This window comes from Scyliorhinus torazame, chromosome 10, assembly GCF_047496885.1.
Source record: "Scyliorhinus torazame isolate Kashiwa2021f chromosome 10, sScyTor2.1, whole genome shotgun sequence".
NCBI lineage: Eukaryota > Metazoa > Chordata > Chondrichthyes > Carcharhiniformes > Scyliorhinidae > Scyliorhinus > Scyliorhinus torazame.
The window spans coordinates 209,520,084-209,540,402 of NC_092716.1; the positions used below are offsets into that span (position 1 = coordinate 209,520,084).

The 20,319-nt window shown below is 44.6% G+C and overlaps 1 protein-coding gene across 3 annotated transcripts in view; it reads left to right on the forward strand.

Moving 5' to 3' along the window:
- Window positions 1-15,886, forward strand: part of LOC140384548 (uncharacterized) — a 52,698-nt gene extending 36,812 nt beyond the window's left edge. For all 3 annotated transcript variants that reach the window (XM_072466348.1, XM_072466347.1, XM_072466346.1), the window contains one exon: window positions 13,760-15,886. In XM_072466348.1, coding sequence (XP_072322449.1) covers window positions 13,779-14,660 — 882 coding nt within the window. In that variant the 5' untranslated portion in view covers window positions 13,760-13,778 and the 3' untranslated portion in view covers window positions 14,661-15,886. The remainder of the gene's footprint in view (window positions 1-13,759) is intronic.
- Window positions 15,887-20,319: the final 4,433 nt, after the last annotated feature.

Consider the following 20,319-nt stretch of genomic DNA (forward strand, 5'->3'; position numbering starts at 1 on the left):
GTTAAAAGCACAGGTATAGAGGCAAACCTTAACATTCACCATGAAATGCTGTAGCATTAATTGTATCCATGTTCAGTAAGGTGATTTATGATAGTGCTTTGATTGGAAGATGTAACTTCCCAGACCCGACGGAGGAAACATTTCTCAGACCAGCCTGATTTTCATTCCGGACAGACAAGTGCATGTTGGAGTTGGGCCCGCCAGCCCCAGAAACCGTGCAGCTACAAGGTCCGTTGAATGTCACAGTCCACCTTGACTCTCTGGGACTTCATCCCAGATGCAGTAGATAGGCCCTCTAGCCAACAACCATATCCCACACACATTGCTCATGCCTCATTCCCATACTAACCTCATGCCACCTATGCCCCACCCACCACCTCACATGGCCCCATGCTAACCTATGCACCTCTGCCCTCCCTCCATGGCATGCTATGTCACCTATGCCAACTTAGTACACATGTCAACCCATGACCCACTCATCACTCTTTTTCCTTACACTTTCTCTGTCAACTCACCCGGTATCACCATGAGTAGACCTCAGAAGTCATCCTGAGACGAAGTAACATTAAGTTCTAAATACCTATCACAGATTCCACTATATAAACAATCTCATTGATAAAAGCCATTCAATACAATTTAAGTAAATAATCCTTTATAAAAACAAACATTTTTACTCATAACCCCACATCAAAGACAATTAATCCCTTAACAACCTCTCTGAACTGCCAACCAAAAGGTGAATTAAGTGTAATAATGATCGGTAGTGGAAGCAGTCAAGCAGTAGGCAGCACGGTAGCACAGTTGTTAACACTGTTGCTTCACAGCGCCAGGTTCCCAGGTTCGACTCCCGGCTTGGGTCACCGTCTGTGCGGAGTCTGCACGTTCTCCCTGTGTCTGCATGGATGTCCTCCGGGTGCTCCGGTTTCCTCCCAAAAGTCATGTTGTGAGGTAATTTGGACATTCTGTATTCTCACTCTGTGTACCTGAACAGGTGCCAGAATGCGGCGACTAGAAGCTTTTCACAGCAACTTCATTGCAGTGTTAATGTAAGACTACTTGGGACAATAAAGATTATTATATTATAGTAATTCAATAATGATAGCCTCAGGCTTACATCAACAAATAACTTTTGAAGTTGCGAGCACTGATTTGTTCTTCACCTGAGAGACACAGAAGACCCTTTCTTTTTAAAATTTAAAGAGCATGAAATTTAAATAACTAGACAGTTCCACAGACCTTATTCACCTTTTATGCACATTAAATCCACTGTTAAAAATCCCAAAATGGTACCTGATCTCTCCAAAGAACTTTGGTACATTGTGACCTTTTCCTCAAATTCATAAACCCCACAAGCTGCACTTCAGAAACCTTGACGACAAAAACTGTTTCTGCGTGAAGGCAACTGCACTTTTAAATATACCACCATGAACTCTGCATGTGAAAATGGGGAGTGCCAGACATGAGGGCGGGACATCCTGATTTGGGGCCCAACCCCATCGTTTCAAAGACCTCTCATCTTCTTGAAAATTCAGGTCAATGTATTTGCCTGATTGTATCTTCTACCAAATGGCAAAATGATAAGTAAAATATCAACATTATAAATATGGAAAAGTCTTCAGATCAGTTTTTTAAAAAGTGAATCTAATGGGTAACAAGGTAGAGTATATTTCAAACTGAAATGGTGACATAGTATGATAACCAAGTGTAAATGTGTAATCTGTTCCCATTGCTCTTATGAATTCAGTCTAGGTCAGCTGTCGTGATCCAGTTCTAAAGTCTGTTTGTTTACACCTGGAGTTTTATGGGTTCTTGGTTACAGTCCGATACTTTATCATTTTACATGTGTTTGATTGTTATTACAGCTGTTTGAAGAGTCTGTTTGTTTACTCAGGGAGTTTTATGAACTATTCAACTGCACCCAGCTGACATAATGGAACTTGTGAATTCCTTTCGTACAGTGGATTATTGGGGAGCAAGTTGAGGGTGAGAGGAGTGAAAGGGAAGAGGGGGACGAGTGAGGAAGGTGAGGGGAAGGGAATGAGGAGGATAAGACCATAAGACATAGGAGCAGAATTAGGCCACTTGGCCCATCGAGTCTGCTCCGCCATTCAATCATGGCTGATATTTTCTCATCCCCATTCTCCTGCCTTCTCCCCAAAACCCCTGATCCTTTATTAATCAAGAACCTATCTATCTCTGTCTTAAAGACACTCAATGATTTGGCCTCCACAGCCTTCTGCAGCAAAGAGTTCCACAGATTCACCACCCTCTGGCTGAAGAAATTCCTCCTCATCTCTGTTTTAAAGGATCGTCCCTTTAGTCTCAGATGGTGTCCTCTGGTTCTAGTTTTATCTACAAGTGGAAATATTCTCTCCACATCCACTCTATCCGGGCCTTGCAGTATCCTGTAAGTTTCAATAAGATCTCCCCTCATCCTTCTAAACTCCAATGAGTACAGACCCAGAGTCCTCAACCGTTCCTCATACGACAAGCTCTTCATTCCAGGGATCATTCTTGTGAACCTCCTCTGGACCCTTTCTAAGGCCAGCAGATCCTTCCTTAGATACGGCGTCCAAAACTGTTCACAATACTCCAAATGGGGTCTGACCAGAGCCTTATGCAGCCTCAGAAGTACATTCCTGGTGTTGTATTCTAGCCCTCTTGACATGAAGGCTAACATTGCAATTGCCTTCTTAACTGCTGACTGAACCTGCACCTTAACCTGAAGAGAATCGTGGACAAGGACTTCCAAGTCCCTTTGTGCTTCTGATTTCCTAAGCATTTCCCCATTTAGAAAATAGTCTATGCCTAAATTCCTCATTCCAAAGTGCATAACCTCACACTTTTCCACATTGTATTTCATTTGCCACTTCATTGCCCACTCTCCTAGCTTGTCCACATCCTTCTGCAGCCCCCTTGCTTCCTCAATACTACCTGTTCCTCTACAAATCTTTGTATCATCTGCAAATTTAGCAACAATGCTTTCAGTTCCTTCTTCCAGATCATTAATGTATATTGTAAAAAGCTGTGGTCCCAGCACAGACTCCTGAGGCACATCGCTAATCACCAGCTGCCAACCTGAAAAGACCCCTTTACCCCCACTCTCTGCCTTCTGCCAGTCAGCCAATCCTCTATCCATGCCAGGATCTTACCCTTAACACCATGGGCTCTTAACGTATTTAACTATGTGGCGCCTTGTCAAAGGCCTTCTGGAAATCTAAATAAATCACGTCCACTGGTTCTCCTTTGTCTAACTTCCTTGTTACCTCTTCAAAGAACTCTTAACAGATTTGTCAGACATGATCTCTCTTTGACAAAGCCGTGCTGACTCAGACCTATTTTATCATGTACTTCCAAGTACTTCGCGATCTCATCTTTAATAACAGACTAAAATCTTACCAATAACCAAAGTCAGGCTAACTGGCCTACAATGTCCCGTCTTCTGCCTCCCTCCCTTCTTAAACAGCGGTGTTACATTAGCCACTTTCCAATCCTCTGGGACCCTTCCTGCCTCCAGTGATTCCTGAAAGATCACCACCTATTCCTCCACAATTTCCTCAGCTATCTCTTTTGGGACCCTGGGATATAAACCATCCGGTCCAAGTGACTTATCCACCTTCATACCTTACTGTTTCCCCAGAACCTTCTCCTTAGTGATGGCCACTGAACTCACCTCTGCCATCTGATTCTCCTGGAGCTCTGGCATCCCACTGGTTTCTTCCACCGTGAAGACTGATGCAAAATAACAATTTAGTTTCTCTGCCATTTCTTTGTTTCCTATTATTACTTCTCCAGCCACGTTTTTCAGTGGTCCAATGTCTTTTTTTGCCTCTCTTATTGCTTTTAGTTTTCCTCTACTTGCTTTTAAATGAATCCCAATCCTCTGGCTTCCCACTAATCCTTGCCACTTTGTATCCTTTTTCTTTTTCGTTTCTGCTGTCCTTGACTTCCCTTGCTAACAATGGATGCTTTGTCCTGCCCTTTGCATGTCTCCTCCTCCTTGTGATGAATTTCTTCTGTGCCTTCCGAATTACCCCCAAAACTCCTGCCATTGCTGTGTCACTGTCTTCCTTGCTCGTCTCCTTTTCCAATCAACTCTGGCCAGCTCCTCCCTCATGTCTTTGTAGTTACTCTTATTTAATTGTAATACTGTTACATCTGACGCCAGCTTCTCCCTCTCAAACTGCAGGGTACATTCTACCATATTGTGGTCACTGCTCCCTAAGGGTTCCTTCACCTTAAGATCCCTAATCAAGTCTGCCTCATTGCACACCACCAAATCCAGAATTGCCTGTTTCCTAATGGGCTCTACCACAAACTGCTCCAAAAAAACATCTCTTAAACATTCCACAAATTCCTTTTCTTGGGATCCAATACCAAATTGTATTTCCCAGTCCACGTACATATTGAAGTCGCCCATGATTATTGTGATATTTCTGCCTTACATCCTGACTACTGTTCAGGGGCCTGTACATAACTCCCATCAGTGTCTTTTTACCTTTACGATTCGTCAACTCTACCCACAGAGATTCTATGGCTTCTGATTCTATATCACTCCTTGCTATCGATTTAACTTCATTCCTTACTAACAATGCAACCCCTCCCCCTTTGCCCATCTGCCTATCCTTTCGATAGAACACATATCCTTGTATATTTAGGTCCCAGCCCTGATCCCCTTGCAGCCACGTCTCTGTGATGCCCACAACATCGTACCGGCCAATTTCAATGTGCGCAACAAGGATGATGGGGTGTGGGGATGAAGAGTTGAGACATCAGGGTGTGAAGGTGAGGAGTAAGGGAGTGCGGGGTTTAAGGGGTGAAGGTAAGTGGATGAGGGGGTGATAGGAATAAGGAGGGAAAGAGGATGAGTGGGGGGGTGAGATGAGAGATGGTGAGAAGTGAGGGTGAAGGGATGGGGGAGGTATGAAGATGAGGGGATGAGGGTGAAGGGGTGGGTGGTGAGATTGAGGAGTGAGGAGTATGAGGGAGGAGGGCAAAGTGTGGAGAGTGGCAGAGGGATAAGGGTGGTAAGGGGGTAGGGTGAGATGGAGAGGGTTTAAAATGGCCAGAAGGTTCAACTATACAGTGAGGAGCCACCAAATGCATTAAAAGCACCAGGTCAAGGTTTTCTCGGCAATTGAGTCAGGGCTTTTAACCTGCCTGTTTCTGAATTCAGTGGCAGGCTAGCCTCCAGGCCACTGAGGGCCTAGGCCCCTGGAAAATTCTGCCTGGCCACTCAGCTCAAGGGCAAGTAGGGATGGACAAAATGCTGGCTCAACCAGGGATGCCCACATCCGCATGAATTAAGACGGAGGTGGGGTCACAATGGTTGGAATGGTCCCATCTCACATCCAACATGAAAATTCTGCTTTTATCCTCTTCTGCCTTAATTCCACCCCTTCACAGCCCTATGCTTTTTGCTCTTTCCTCCCGTCCTCTCCTTGCTTTAAACCTGCCTGATCTTTCATTTTTTTCTCCCAGTTTTGATGAAAGGTCATTGACCTGAAATAATAACTCTTATTTCCCTTTCCACAGATGCTGTCGGGCCTGCTGAGTATTTCCAGCATTTTCTGGATTGGTTTCGGGTTTCCAACGTTTACAATATTGTTTATTTTCCGCAGGGAGAGATGTCTTTTAACTCGGAACATAAAGAAATCCTAAGGAGAAGTGCCAAGCGTTTCTTTCTTTGGGCACAATCAATGTTAGCTGTGACCAAAATTGGATTCCCTTTCAAAAGCTGCTTTCCCTCAAGTTGACTAAAATTCACTTTAATATCCGTAAACAAAAAAAATTACCATGAGATTGCCATAAAATGGTAACCACTGAACTCATGGGGATGTGAGCATTTTTGGTTGAGCCAGCATTCATTGCTCATCCCTAGTTGTCCTTTAGCTGAGTGGCCTGACGGGATTTTCCATGGGCCTAGGCCCTCAGTGGCCTGGAGGTAGCCTGCCACTGAATTCAGGAACAGGCAAGTTGGCTTTCAATTACAGATTTTGTTAATTGAAGTTAAATTCCAACAGCTGCCATTGTGGGATTTAAACCAGTGTTCCCACAGCCTTAAACTGGCCCTTAAGCTGACTGGTTTATTTTATGGCAATCTCATTTTCATTTTGGTCACACCTGGATACCCATTGTGCAAGTCTCTTAGTATCAGCTCCTGTCCTTTTTCCGGGACAATCACACGGGTCCCCCACAAGAGGATGCCGTCTTCCACGCTGAATTCTGACAGCTTGGAGGAAAATGCCCGCAACTCGCCTGGGAGCTGTCTATACTGCCCACCATACAGGACTGTGTCGAACCTTTGACAGGACTGGCTCCGTCTGGGTCCACTCACAGGTCTGTGATGCCGTGACAGGTAAGGTGTCCATAAAATTTAGGGTTGCAACCACCTCACCGGTCGTGGGGGTCGACATGGGGCCGGTCGATAAAGGCAATCGGCTCAGTGCGTCGGCATTTGCTATCTGCGTTCCTGGTTTGTGCTCCAGAGAATACTCATATGCAGTGAGCAACAGAGCCCAGCGCTGGATCCGTGCGGAAGCAATGGGCGGTAATGGCTTATCCTCTCTGAAAAGTCCCAGCGGAGGCTTATGATCAGTCACGATAGTGAAGTGGCGGCCATACATGTACTGGTGGAAACGTTTCACCGCAAAGACCACTGCCAGGCCCTCCTTCTCGATCTGCACACACTTTTTTTCCGCTGCAGTCAATGTGCGGGAGGCGAAAACTATCGGCCACTCGGCCCCGTTCTCCATCTTGTGGGATAGGACGGCCCCAATACCATATGGGGATGCATCACATGTGACGAGCAAAGGCTATCCAGGATCATAGTGGGTTAGTAACCCAGTCGACGACAATTGTTGTTTTACCCACCGGAAAGCAGTCTGTTGGGGCTGACCCCAAACCCAGGTGTGATTTTTCTTTAGCAGAAGATGCAACGGGGCCAGCGTAGTTGCCAGATTGGGGAGGAACTTCCCGTAATAGTTTACGAGGCCGAGAAAAGAACGAAGATGCGAAGTGTCAGTCGGGGTGGGGGCCTGTTGAATCGCGCGCCCCTTCTCTGCGACGGGGTGCAAACCTTCGCGGTCCACCTGATAACCTAGGTAGACTACTTCCTTTGCCTGAAAGACGCACTTTGTGCGACGTAAACGGACTGCAGCCTCCGAAAAGCGTCTAAGGACAGCCTCCAGATTTTCCAAATGTTCCTGCTCCGACGTCCCCGTGATCAAAACGTCATCTAAGTAGACAGCAACATGCGGTAAATCTCTCAAAATGCCCTCCATAACGCATTGAAAAATAGCGCAGGCAGAGGATACTCCAAAGGGCAAACGTGTATATTCATACAGGCCCCGGTGTGCATTAATCGTTACATATGGTCGGGAGGCAGGGTCCAGCTCCAACTGTAGGTAGGCGTGACTCATATCTAATTTTGTGAACGAGAGTCCACCTGCAAGCTTTGCGTAGAGATCCTCTATGCGAGGCATTGGATATCGGTCGAGTCAGGAAGCTGTATTCACTGTAAGTTTATAGTCGCCACACGAGCGAACTGTGGCATCTGGCTTCATTACAGATACAATTGGTGCTGCCCAGTCAGCGAAACGGACGGGCCTGATAATACCCAAAGTTTCCAAACGAGTGAGCTCCCCTTCTACCTTCTTGGGCAAGGTGTAAGGCACCAGGCACGCCCGGAAATAGGCGTGGCTCCTGGTTAGACTTGGATATGGGCTACAGCCCCTTTTATTTTCCCAAACTGGGCTGGAATACATCTGGGTATCGTCCTAGCACCTCAGTCAACCCTCCAGAAACTGTTTGGAGGATGTGCTGCCACTGCAAGCGCAAATGGCGCAACCAGTCCCGACCCAACAGGCTGGGCCCATGGCCGCGCACCACGATAAGTGGGAAACGCCCCTCCTGGCGTGCATAAACAACACGGGTCATCATAGTTCCTGCGATATCCAATGGTTTCCCCGTGTAGGTGGCCAACCTGGCCTGTGTGTCAGTTAATGCAAGGGTCTGTATACCCTGCTTGATGCGGTCGAATGTCCTCTGGGCGATCACGGAGACCGCTGCGCCAGTGTCCAACTCCATCTCCAGTGGGTGACCATTGACCCGTACTGTCACCTTAATGGGGGCCACACGGGGAGCTGCCACACAATGCAGCTGCAGGCAGTAGTCCTCCGTGTCCACTTCCTCAGGAGTAGTCACCCACATGGAAGGTACGGCCCCTGGGCTGGCCCCAATTTCGGTCGGAACGACAGCGCCTCTGGCGCCCCCAGGACCGGCGTCCGCAACGGGGTTGGCACCTACAAGTCTGACATGGACATGGCTCCTCATCCATTGGTTCTAGAGAAGGCTCCCTTCGGGGAGGAATGTCCGACGGCCACTGGCGTCGATCCGGATGTTGTCTCGCCCAAGGTACTGCAGGAGTGCGTGGGGACATTTTTGGACGGAAGGGGTTGCGCCCCAAGGCATGCACTTCCATTCCCTGTATCTCCTGCACTCCTCGTTCTGCGCTCTCTCGGGACAATACTTTTTGAATGGCCTGTTGAAAAGTCAATGTTGGCTGAGCTAACAACTTTCTCTGGGTGGCCGCATTGTTAATACCGCAAACAAACTGTCGCGTAACATTTCTGACAAGGTCTCACCATAGTCACAGTACTCTGCAATCCTGCGTAGCCTGGATAGAAAGTCGGCAAGGGATTCTCCTGGGGTCCTCTCAGCGGTGTTAAACCGGTAACGTTGGGCTATTATGGACGGGGTTGGGTTAAAATGCTGCCCCACTAAATTCACAAGTTCATCAAACGTTTTGGTGTCCCGCGCAGCTGGGTACGTTAGGCTCCTAATCACCCCAAACGTATGTGGGCCACAGGCGGTGAGCAATATGACCACCTGGCACTCGTTTTCGGTGATATTGTTTGCCTGGAAATAGTAACTCATCCGTTGTGCATACTGGTTCCAGCTTTCCAGCGCAGCATCAAAAACATCCAAAGATCCGTACAGAGGCATGGTGTAATAGAAAACAACTTCCAACCTGTATCCAACAACCTGTATCCTGGTGGCTTCAGCAGTGTAGACAGCTATTCACTTTAACCCTCGTCACCAGTTTTGTAAGGGCCACGGAGAATCCAGCACGAGTTTCAAGGATACAAAGAAATAACATTTATTTACAATAACATATCACCACAGCAAGCAGCAACTCCCTTGCTGCTTACTCTTTCCTGCTGGTTCCAAATTGGCCAGCTTTATTTATACAGGGAGTCTGCTAATGATTTCTCCGCCCCCCTCATTGGGGAAGCTCATACTCCCACAGGATTGTGGGATTGTCATTAGTCCCCAGCCAATGGTAAGCAGGCAGGTTATAACACTTTACTTGGTGCAATGGCACACAGTGGTCAGTTTCATAGCATATTTAAATACAAATAATATTGAAAAGCCTTTAAAATATGCATATTGGTGTTTTATTGCCTAAAATAAACTTGTATCACACCCATAAACGAGTGCAGCTAGCAGAATCTCACAACGGTGATTAATTTGGTCTGTGGGGGCATGATAATGCTATGAACAGAGCTGGCTTTTTCAGAAAGGTTTTAATGTAGCGCTAAATCACAGAAACATGATTTGCACTTAAAATTCTGTGACCTTTTGCGCAACTGTTGGGCCTCTTTGGACTGAAAAAAATAGTGCTCTCTCGCAGAAACACCTGCTGAAGATTTGTAAGACATTGACAATCAGATTTTTAAAAAAAAATTACTTAATCAGAGTTACAAAGCCAGAGCTCAGAGTGTGGACAGGGGCAAACCCCTAATCCAGCTCCTTGCCTGCTCCAAAAATCAATTCAAATTGAATCCAATTCATGATCACCACAAGAGAGACATACCCGATCCAGGCATTACACCTGACCTCACGCTCACCTTAGCCAAAAGGCCGAGACAATCATTCTGAGCAAGTTACTGAACACTGTATTGACATACCAGTCAATTAGGAGTAGACATAGAATTTACAGTTCAGAAGGAGGCCATTCAGCTCATCGAGTCTGCAGTAGCCCTTGGAAAGAGCACCCCACTTAAGCCCACACCTCGACGCCATACCCATAACCCAGCAACCCCTCCCAACCCCTTTGGACACTAAGGGCCATTTAGTATGGCCAATCCATCTAACCTGCACGTCTTTGGACTGTGGGTGGAAACCGGAGCTCCCGGAAGAAACCCACACAGACACGGGGAGAACGTGCAGACTCCCCACAGACAGTGGCCCAAGCCGGGAATTGAACCTAGGACCCTGGAGCTGAGAAGCGACAGTGCTACCGTGCAGCCCACTATAAAATCCATTAATGGGATGTCGCTGACAAGGTCAGCATTTGTTGGCCATCCCTAATTGCCCTTGCTGGGCCATTTCTGCAAGTCAACAACATTAATGTGGATCTAGAGTTGCTTGTAACTCTGGTAGATAAACATTCTGCTCATTTTCAGATAAAGCAACCAAACGGGACACAGAGAACTGTGGATTTATTTATTTTCGTTCAATCTGGTCGGAAACAATGAAGTTAATTATGAGTAAATTTGAAAACTATAACAGTGATCTCGTAAACAATAGTGCACTTGGATTCAGGCTGGGAAGATTCAGTGGAAAGCTGTATGCATGTTGCCACTTGTTTCCTGAAAGACATTTCACAAAGTTCCAACCAAAATGTCGTTAGTTTAAACTCCAAGCTATGTGGACTCAGGATATGTCTCAAGAATAGATAAAAGAGTAAGTAAAGGGGCGAAGTCAATAGTTTCCTGGTGGAAGAGTTGTGTTGAGATGGGGGTGGTTCTGAATGGAGTGCTTCCGGGATCAGCATTCTTACCACAAATACCAATGACTTCAATTCAGAAGCTCATTGGAAATTAGTCAAGTTTGCTGATGGTACCAAACTGGTGGAAGTCAATGGAAATGGATGCAGTAGATCAAAAATTACAAAATTATGTGGATAAAATATATAAGTGAGCAGAATAATGGCAGATGAAATGTCATAGGCACAGGTTCTACACATGGGCACTATATTAACAAAGAACAATACAGCACAGCAACATGCCCTTCGGCTCTCCAAGCCTGCGCGACCATGGTACCTGCCTAATCTAAAACTGTCTGCATTTACAGAGTCCATATCCTTCCATTCTCACCCTATTCATATATTTGTCTAGATGTCCCTTAAATGCTGCTATCGTACCTGCTCTCACTATCTCCCCAGGCAGCGCATTCCATATATTTACCACCCTCTGTGGAAAAAACTTGCCGCGCACATCTGTTCTAAACTTTTCCCCACGCACTTTAAACCCATGTCCCCTGGTACCTGATTCTCCTACCCTAGCAAAGAGCATCAGACTATCCACTCTATCCATGCTACTCATAATCTTGTAGACCTGTTGTTTGTTATTTTTATAAATGACCTGGAGGAGGGCGTAGAAGGATGGGGGAGTAAATTTGCAGATGACACTAAAGTTGGTGGAGTTGTGGACAATGCGGAAGGATGTTGCAGGTTACAGAGGGACATAGATAAGCTGCAGAGTTGGGCTGAGAAGTGGCAAATTAAGTTTAATGCAGAAAAGTGTGAGGTGATTCATTTTGGAAGGAGTAACAGGAATACAGAGTACTGGCTAATGGTAAGATTCTTGGTAGTGTGGATGAACAGAGAGATCTTGGTGTCCATGTACATAGATCCCTGAAAGTTGCCAACCAGGTTGATAGGGTTGTTAAGAAGGCGTACGGTGTGTTAGCTTTTATTGGTAGAGGGATTGAGTTTCGGAGCCATGAGGTCATGTTGCAGCTATACAAAACTCTGGTGCGGCTGCATTTGGAGTGTTGCGTGCAGTTCTGGTCGCCGCATTATAGGAAGGATGTGGAAGCATTGGAAAGTGTGCAGAGGAGATTTACCAGGATGTTGCCTGGTATGGAGGGAAGATCTTATGAGGAAAGGCTGAGGGACTTGAGGCTGTTTTCGTTAGAGAGAAGAAGGTTAAGAGGTGACTTAATAGAGGCATACAAGATGATCAGAGCATTTGATAGGGTGGACAGTGAGAGCCTTTTTCCTCAGATGGTGATGGCTAGCATGAGGGGACATAGCTTTAAATTGAGGGCGAATAGATATAGGACAGATGTCAGAAGTAGGTTCTTTACTCAGAGAGTAGTAGGGGCATGACTGCAACAGTAGTGGATTCGCCAACATTAAGGGCATTTAAATGGTCATTGGATAAACATGTGGATGATAATAGAATAGTGTCGATGGGCTTTAGATTGGTTTCACAGGTCGGCGCAACATTGAGGGCCAAAGGGCCTGTACTGCGCTGTAATGTTCTATTCAATTTAATTATATTCTATCAGGTCACCGCTCAACCTCTGTCGTTCCAGTGAGAACAGACCGAGTTTATCTAACCTCTTCTCGTAGCTAATGCCCTCCATACCAGGCAACATCCCAGTAAACTGCTTCTGTACCCTTTCCATTGTGCATTACATAAATAGCAATGAAATGACGAAGAATAAGTTTGAAAGAAATCTAAAAGTGTTCGCAGACTCATGCTCCATATGCTCACAACAGAGCCTTGTAACACACAGCCAAAACAATAGAGCATAAGGTGGGAAAAGATTTGTTTAAATTTTATAGTACTCTTGTCAGACTACATCTTCATTAATCTATTCAATTCTTACCATGAAGACAGAAAGACAACATTTAAACCAAGACAATGCCAGTAGTTTATCACTGTTGTAGATCCGAGTTATCATGAAAGAGTGGAGAATTTTACAGAGACAGTTGAGTCCTTGTCTTCGCACACCCCTACTCTCACCCGATCCCTGCACCGCCATAAGATGAGCTTGCTCCTGTTTGACCCACTTGTCCCGCAACAATTTAACGATTGACGGGGAAGGAAGTCCTGCCTCCGAGACCTACTGGGTAATCAAATGCCTGGCAACTCTCTGGTCCCAGCAGTGCCACTGGGAGGGTGGTCACTGTTGGGACTGCAGTAAGTTCTGAAGTAGGCATGCTGCGATGGAGCTAAGCCTGGGGATTTTCCGAGGCCAAATTGGCAGGGCCCAACAAGAGGGGTGAAGGGTGGAAAGAGCAGACGGGAGTGTGGAAAACTGGGGTGTGGGGATTGGGGAGGGGGGGCGGGGGGATCAAGGTGGGGCTGCCTGTGATGAGCAAAGAAGACTGTAAAGGTGACATTACTCACCTTGACCAGCCACAAGCTGACACAATGAGACGTGCCCTTTTGGCGCCAGCCTCCCCCAGTGTGGGTAAAATTGCAGCAGTGAGTGAAGGAGGCTCGCAAGTGGCCATTAATTGACCACTTGAGGGCCTCATTTATCTCAGGGGTAGGTGGACCTCCCAACACCTTTCCTGCCGGGGGTAAACTGTCAGCAGGGAAAGGTGTGTGTGTGTGCTAGGAATGGTGCCCATGGCATTGTGCCCTATTGTATGGTCACATCCCGTCTGCCAATCTGTCCCCAGGGGGGCGTAAAATCCAGTGCATAGGTTTATGAGCCTTCAAAGAGTTATCTGAGAGGCAATATCCTCATGGTATATCAGCCAGTTTAATAAACTTAAACCTGAAAGATTACTTTTGATGAAACTGTGAGAGTTCACATTGTCTTAGAATTTGCATCATGTGGTATGTTGTAACTGTGTTACAATGATTGATAATTTTTCATCCAGATGGGCATTTTGATGATCTGTGCTATGTTATAAATTTTCAATTCTGATATTGTTTTTTCTTCTGTGCAGGGAGGGCTGACCTCCAAGAATGAAAATGGGGAGTGCATTTCAGAAGGTTGCCTCTGTCTTATCTTGCAGCTCTGATGATGAACTGAGCTGCGTTTCGAATGACATGGATGAAGTAATGGCTGACAGGATGCTGGATGCCTGCCACAAGAAAATAAAGAGACTCCCAGTTCCAATCTGCTCCTTCACATATGTAGAGAAGCTATACATCAGCAACAACAAGCTGAAGAACCTCCCTAATGAGTTTGAGCAGTTGGTCAACTTAAAGATCTTAGCACTGGACTTTAACAAATTTGAGGACGTGCCTAAAGTTGTATGCAATATGCCGAACCTAACCCGACTCTACCTTGGTAGCAATAGATTAATGACAATACCTCCAGAGTTTAGGAATCTTGAAAATCTCAGGTGTCTCTGGATAGAGAGCAACTATTTCAGAAAATTTCCCAAACAGTTAATTAATATGCCCAGTCTGAGGTCACTACAGATGGGGGACAACAAGCTAAAGACTTTACCAGAGGACTTGGTTAGGTTCATAAACCTGCGTGGGTTTTGGTTATATGGCAATAGATTTGAGAACTTCCCAAAGGTATTACTAAAAATGGAATTTCTAGAAATCCTTGATGTGGACAAAAATAAAATCACCGATTTCCCTAATATGGAGCACCTTTCAAGGCTCAAACTGTTTTCATATGATCATAATCCTGCCAAGTACCCGCCATGTGTGGCAGATGGGGTGACACTGGTAGGCGAAGGGGCAGCGGAAATACTGGCTGCCAGAGCTGAAGAAAATGAAGAGAATGAAGAAAATCTGGAGCCTCTGCATAGCATCCTCAAAAATGGCTCCATGGCACTGGAAACGGAGGGCAACTTCTCCGCTTTAGACTGTTCTCAGGAGGAGACATGAGACCAGCTGCAGATACCAGCCATGGAATATCGCATATCAGGCACCGAGTGACAGCTCTGTTGAAGTCATTGTGAGATGGTGGTTAACTCACTCTGGACCAGTGGGGAATGCAGTAGGCAGCTGGAGATATAATTGGCCCAAGGTACCGGAACTGGGTGAAAAACAGTCGAACACAAAAAAAATATAGGAAAGTTGGTTATTTCTTTGTATGACTCAATTTAAGTCAGATTACAGGATTCGGTCTTTTAAACCAGTGTGGGCCCTTCTAATGATAGATCGTGCTGTGGCAGATTTATTAGCTGATGTTAATGTGGATGTGCCACATGCAATTTAAGACCGTATGTATCTGTATTACCAGATTAACTCAAGAATGTCTATGACTTTGCATTGCAGTGATAAGATAGGAGTTGGATATACTTTGTGAAGGACAGCAGATATCAATAACAGTGTTACAATTACTACAGAAATGAAGGAAGGTTGGTTTTAATATTGCAATAAGATTTGGGGTGAGAGTTACATATTTATTAATAAGTTGTTCTTACTAATAAATTTGTAATGAATAAATTCATGAAAGTGTCACTCGAATGAGTTACTCTTGGGCAACGGATCTTATTCAGCGCCATTACGAAACTCCATTCATCACTTTGAAAATAAGCTGCTTCATTGATTGTTTACATGTTAAAGTAATTCCAAGGAGTTAAAAATAACAACTCATTCTGCCCATAGCAGCGGTTTAAAAAAAGGGAAAGAAAAAAAAAGTCATACACACAGTATTTGCATGCTTGACTATTTTGTGTTTCCATCTCCTTAAATGGCAAGGGAGAGATTCTTTCAGCTGGAAGGGAGTGTGCCAGGAATGCAGCTTAGATCTACTAGCACATCCACTCCTTTACTTCTGTTTAGGGACATAGGATTCATGGTATTACATAAATATGAACCAGGAAAAGCGGGGGGAGAAAATTGCAGTAACTGAAAATTGTCATACAATTGGCACTGGGGTAAATCCTGTGGAAAACATCATCTGCATAAGCACTGTAATTCACAAACAATGTAATTAAATTTGCAGGATTTGACTGAAGTCAGTTAAGTTTATTTCCTGCCCAGTCTGTTTAGTCAGGGCACTTTCTTTCTAAGGTTGAAGTCCTCAAACTCCGGTACCTTATCCTTACCCAAATGGCCATTCTTCAAGTGTAAGCCCAGAAAATAAATATCAGCAAGTAATTCAACTTTTACTTCTACTGTCCTTACTTCACAAACACATACTTCACAGTATGGGGAAAGATATGAAGAACAGACTCTCTGCCCCATGTTCCTCTTTAATCTGCTGTAGAACTGCATTCCCTTAGTTCTTCACTGGCTAAGGTCAAACTTGGGGCCTATGATCAGTATGTTAAGTTGCATCCCACAAGGTGCCTTTACTCAACAAAGAGACTGTCAATATAATTCCTACCGGTATGCCCCAAAATATTGACTTAAGAATAATAACCTGGAATATCCTGGATCTCACACAGAAATTAGCTAAGACGTATCTCTGTTGCCATGAAAATTGTGGGAGCACTGTTCATAATCTTTCTGTCTTCTCTGGACTCAGGACAGGTGCCAGAGGACTGGAGAATTGCAAATGTTACGCCCTTATTCAAAGAAGGTTAAAAGGATAGCCCCAGTAATTACAGGCCTGTCAGTTTAACATCAGTAGTGGGCAAGCTTCTAGAAACAATTAGTCTGGATAGAATTAGCAGTCAGATGGAAAAATGTGGTTTGATTAAGATGAGCCAGCATGGATTTCTAAAGGGGAAATCATGTTTGACTAACTTGCTGGAGTTTTTTGAGGAGGTAACGGAAAGGGCCGATGAGGGTAATACTTGTGATGTGGTGTACTTGGACTTTCAGAAGGCATTCAATACAGGGCCACACAACAGATATGTGAGAAAATGTATAGCTCATGGAATAAACAGGACATTAGCAGCGTGGATACATAATTGGTGGAAAATTAGGGAGCAGAGAGTAATGGTGTTCCCCAGGGGTCGATATTGGGACCCTTGCTTTTCCTGGTATATATAATAAAATGGTGTGCAGGGGGCAGCTTCAAAGTGTGCAGATGATGCAAAACTGGAAGTATTTAAAACTGTGAAGAGGACAGTGTAGAACTTCAAAAGGAGATAGACATGTTGGTGGTGTGGGAAGATAGATGCAGGTTAAGTTCAATGCAGGAGAAATGTGAGGATGATACATTTTGTAGGAAGAACAAGGAGAGACAATATAAAATAATGGGTAAGATTCTTAAAGGGGTGCAGGAGCAGAGTAACCTGGGTGTATATGTGCACAGATCATTGGAAGTGGCAGGACAGGTAGTGAATAAAGCATATAATAGTATTGTGGGCTTTAATAGGGGCGTAAAGTGCATAACAAGAAGATTATGCTGAATTTATATAAGACGCTAGTTAGACCTCAGGTGGAATATTGTGTACTAGGTGCCACACTACACAAAGGATATGAACACATTGGAGAGAGTGCAGAACAGGTTGACAAAAATGGTTCCAAGGATGAGAAACTTCAGATATGAGGCTATAATGGAGAGATTGAGATTGTTCCCCTTGGAGAGAAGAAGGCTAAGAGGAGATTTGATAGAGATGTTCAAAATCATGAGGGGCCTGGACAGAGTAGATTGGGAGAAGCTGTTCTCTGTTGTTAATGGATCAAGAATGAGAGGGCACAGATTTAAAGTGATTTACAAATGAAGCAAACGTGAGGTGAGAAAAGTTTTTTCACAAGACGATTGGTTCGGGTCTAGAATGCACTGCCTGGAAGTGTGGTACATAAGTACTTGAATAGAAACAATGTGCAGGAGCACGGGGAAAGGTCAGGAGAATGGCACTAAGTCTCATTTCTCATATAATTCTCATTTGGAGAGCTAGTGCAGATGGGCCAAATGGCCGCCTTCTGCGCACCAACAATTCTGCATCTCTTATGCCAACATATTAACTGAAATTTATGATGGCATTTATTGTGGAGCTCGTTTGGTTGGAGTACAAAACTTGGTGCAACACAAGTGCACATTCAATGCCACCCAAAGGAGTAACATTGAGTGTATTGCTGTATTCTGCTATGGTGTCTCATTCTTAAAGCCTCTTCACTAGCCATTATTAAGAGCAGGGATATTGGTATCAGGAAAGCCATTCCAGTTGCTTAGTCCTCCTGAATGTGTGGAAAGCTGACTAAATTGAAGCTGACAACACTTTGGTTATGAATAGATTAAATCTGAGGAAGACCAAAAAAAATAATCGTAAAGAAAACTGGGCCTGGGAGATTTCCACTCATCCTCTCAGCATCTAGCCAACGAAGGCTGCTAAGATTCTTATTTGTTTCAGTAAGATCACCTCGATATTCTAAAAAACACTTTAGAAATCTGAAACGCTGATATGGGGTGATGTTTTGTTTTTTCTGTGTGGTGAAAATCTATGCCAGTGCATTACTTGCATAAATCTAGGAACTTGGCATGAGCTGGTCTGTTGCATGGAGGTGGAGCTATGTAAGTGAGCGATGGTGAATTTCAGCAAACTCTCAGATGTTATTCGAGCGAGTGATGAAGTTCCCACATACTGATACTTCAACATAAAATCAGCTAAATTAATTACAGGCAAATTTCCTGGGATGAAAAACCAACCCAATACCAACTTAGGAGTAATGGCAACAAAACTTTCCAGGATGCTTCCTGCCTAATGGATTTTAAAGAATACATGGAAGAGGGAGGGGTTGGGATGATACAACAATCCAGGAAGCTGCAAAAAGTGTACTGAGGAGCTCCTAGGTTATGTAGGAAAGCTATCCTGCTGATTCTGGAAACGTGAAAACATGGTGGGAATTGGGAAAAATATTGGAGGGAAGAAACAAAAATACAAACAGAAGTGCAGAATGAAAGCTCAAAATTCCGACCATTCTTTTGTTAGCTACATTATTTGAAACATGTTAATCCCTCCATTAAAACTGTAGAGGAATTCCAAATATGTTGTTTGTTTTCATTCATTTATGGGATGTGGGCGTTGCTGGTTAGGCCAGCATTTATTGCCCATCCCTAGTTGCCCTGCAGAATGTGGTCGTGAGTTGCCTTCTTGAACCGCTGCAGTCCTTCAGGTGTAGGTGCACCCACTGTGCTGTTAGGGAGGGAGTATCAGGATTTTGTCCCAGTGACAGCGAAGTAACGGCGATATATTTCCAAGTCAGGGTGGTGAGTGACTTGGAGGGGAACCTCCAGGTGGTGGGGTTCCCAGGTATCTGCTGCTCTTGTCCTTCTGGATGATAGTGGTCGTGGGTTTGGAAGGTGCTGACTAAGGAACCTTGGTGAGTTCCTGCAGTGCATCTTGTAGATGATACACACGGCTGCCACTGTTCGTCGGTGATGAAGGGTTTGAATGTTTGTGGAAGGGGTAGCAAACAGACAGGCTGCTTTGCCCTGGATGGTGTCAAGCTTCTTGAATGTTGTTGGAGCTGCACTCATCCAGGCAAGTGGAGAGTATTCCATTACACTCCTGACTTGTGCCTTGTAGATGGTAGACAGGCTTTGTGGAGTCAGGAGGCGGGTTACTCTCCGTAGGATTCTGAGCCTTTGACCTGCCTGGTAGCCACAGTATTAATATGTCTAGTCCAGTTTCGTTTCTGACCAATGGTAATCCCCAGAATGTTGATTGTGCTGTGTGATTAGTATCACTCTCCCATAAATATATAAAAGAACCTGAACATTGGTATTATACTGCAGTCCCCGTTACATCTCCTGTTCACCTCTACCTATAATAATTCCTTGTTGATGGGGATTGTGATTGTACACTTCACTAATCAAAGATTACAGTGAATTTTAATAATGGTTCAGGTAGTTATGTCACAATATTGCAATATGATGGTTTAACTAGGGTATCCTTTTTTTGATCTGGCTGTTGATGGTGCTCCATAGGGTATAACATACTTACTGGCAGGAGGTACTGCATAATATATTCATGATATATTATTTTGGGAACAAAAACTGTGTCGATAGGGCAACACAATAACCCCAGTCAGAGTTAATCAGATATCTTGGTAGAGAACTGCACAGGATAACTGCACTGTTCACCTGAGACTGATCATAGAAACACCCAAATGTAGACTCTTCGGGAGTTTGGTTAAATACCACAGATTTTGTTTTATTCTGCTTAGTTTTCCCTATTTTCTTTTACACAAGCTGACCCATTCTGGGGAAAGTATCTGCCAGCTGTTTGATATCTATATGTCCAGCATTTAATTTAGACCATTTTGTTAAGGGGAACATGAAGATTGACCCTAATCCTGTCCTCACATGAGTTCAAATGTATACATATTCCAGCTAAGGTTTGTTCCAGTCACACTGGTCTGAATGTACGGACCACAATTTTTACATAGTTGCTAACTATTTCCTTCCAAACATCATATTAGCATCACGTTCGCCCTGGAGATGGGCAACAAATGTGGCCTTGCCCGAATTACCCACATTTCAAAACAAATTTTAAAAAGCTAGTGATCAAACGTGGGAACCATAATTTATTTTTGCCCTCCGAGAGGCAAATGCTTGCAATCAGTGGCTTGATGTGACACTGGGAATCTCACCAGCCTGGCAAACCACATTCTTGTTCCTCCTGCTCATCTCCCTTCTTTC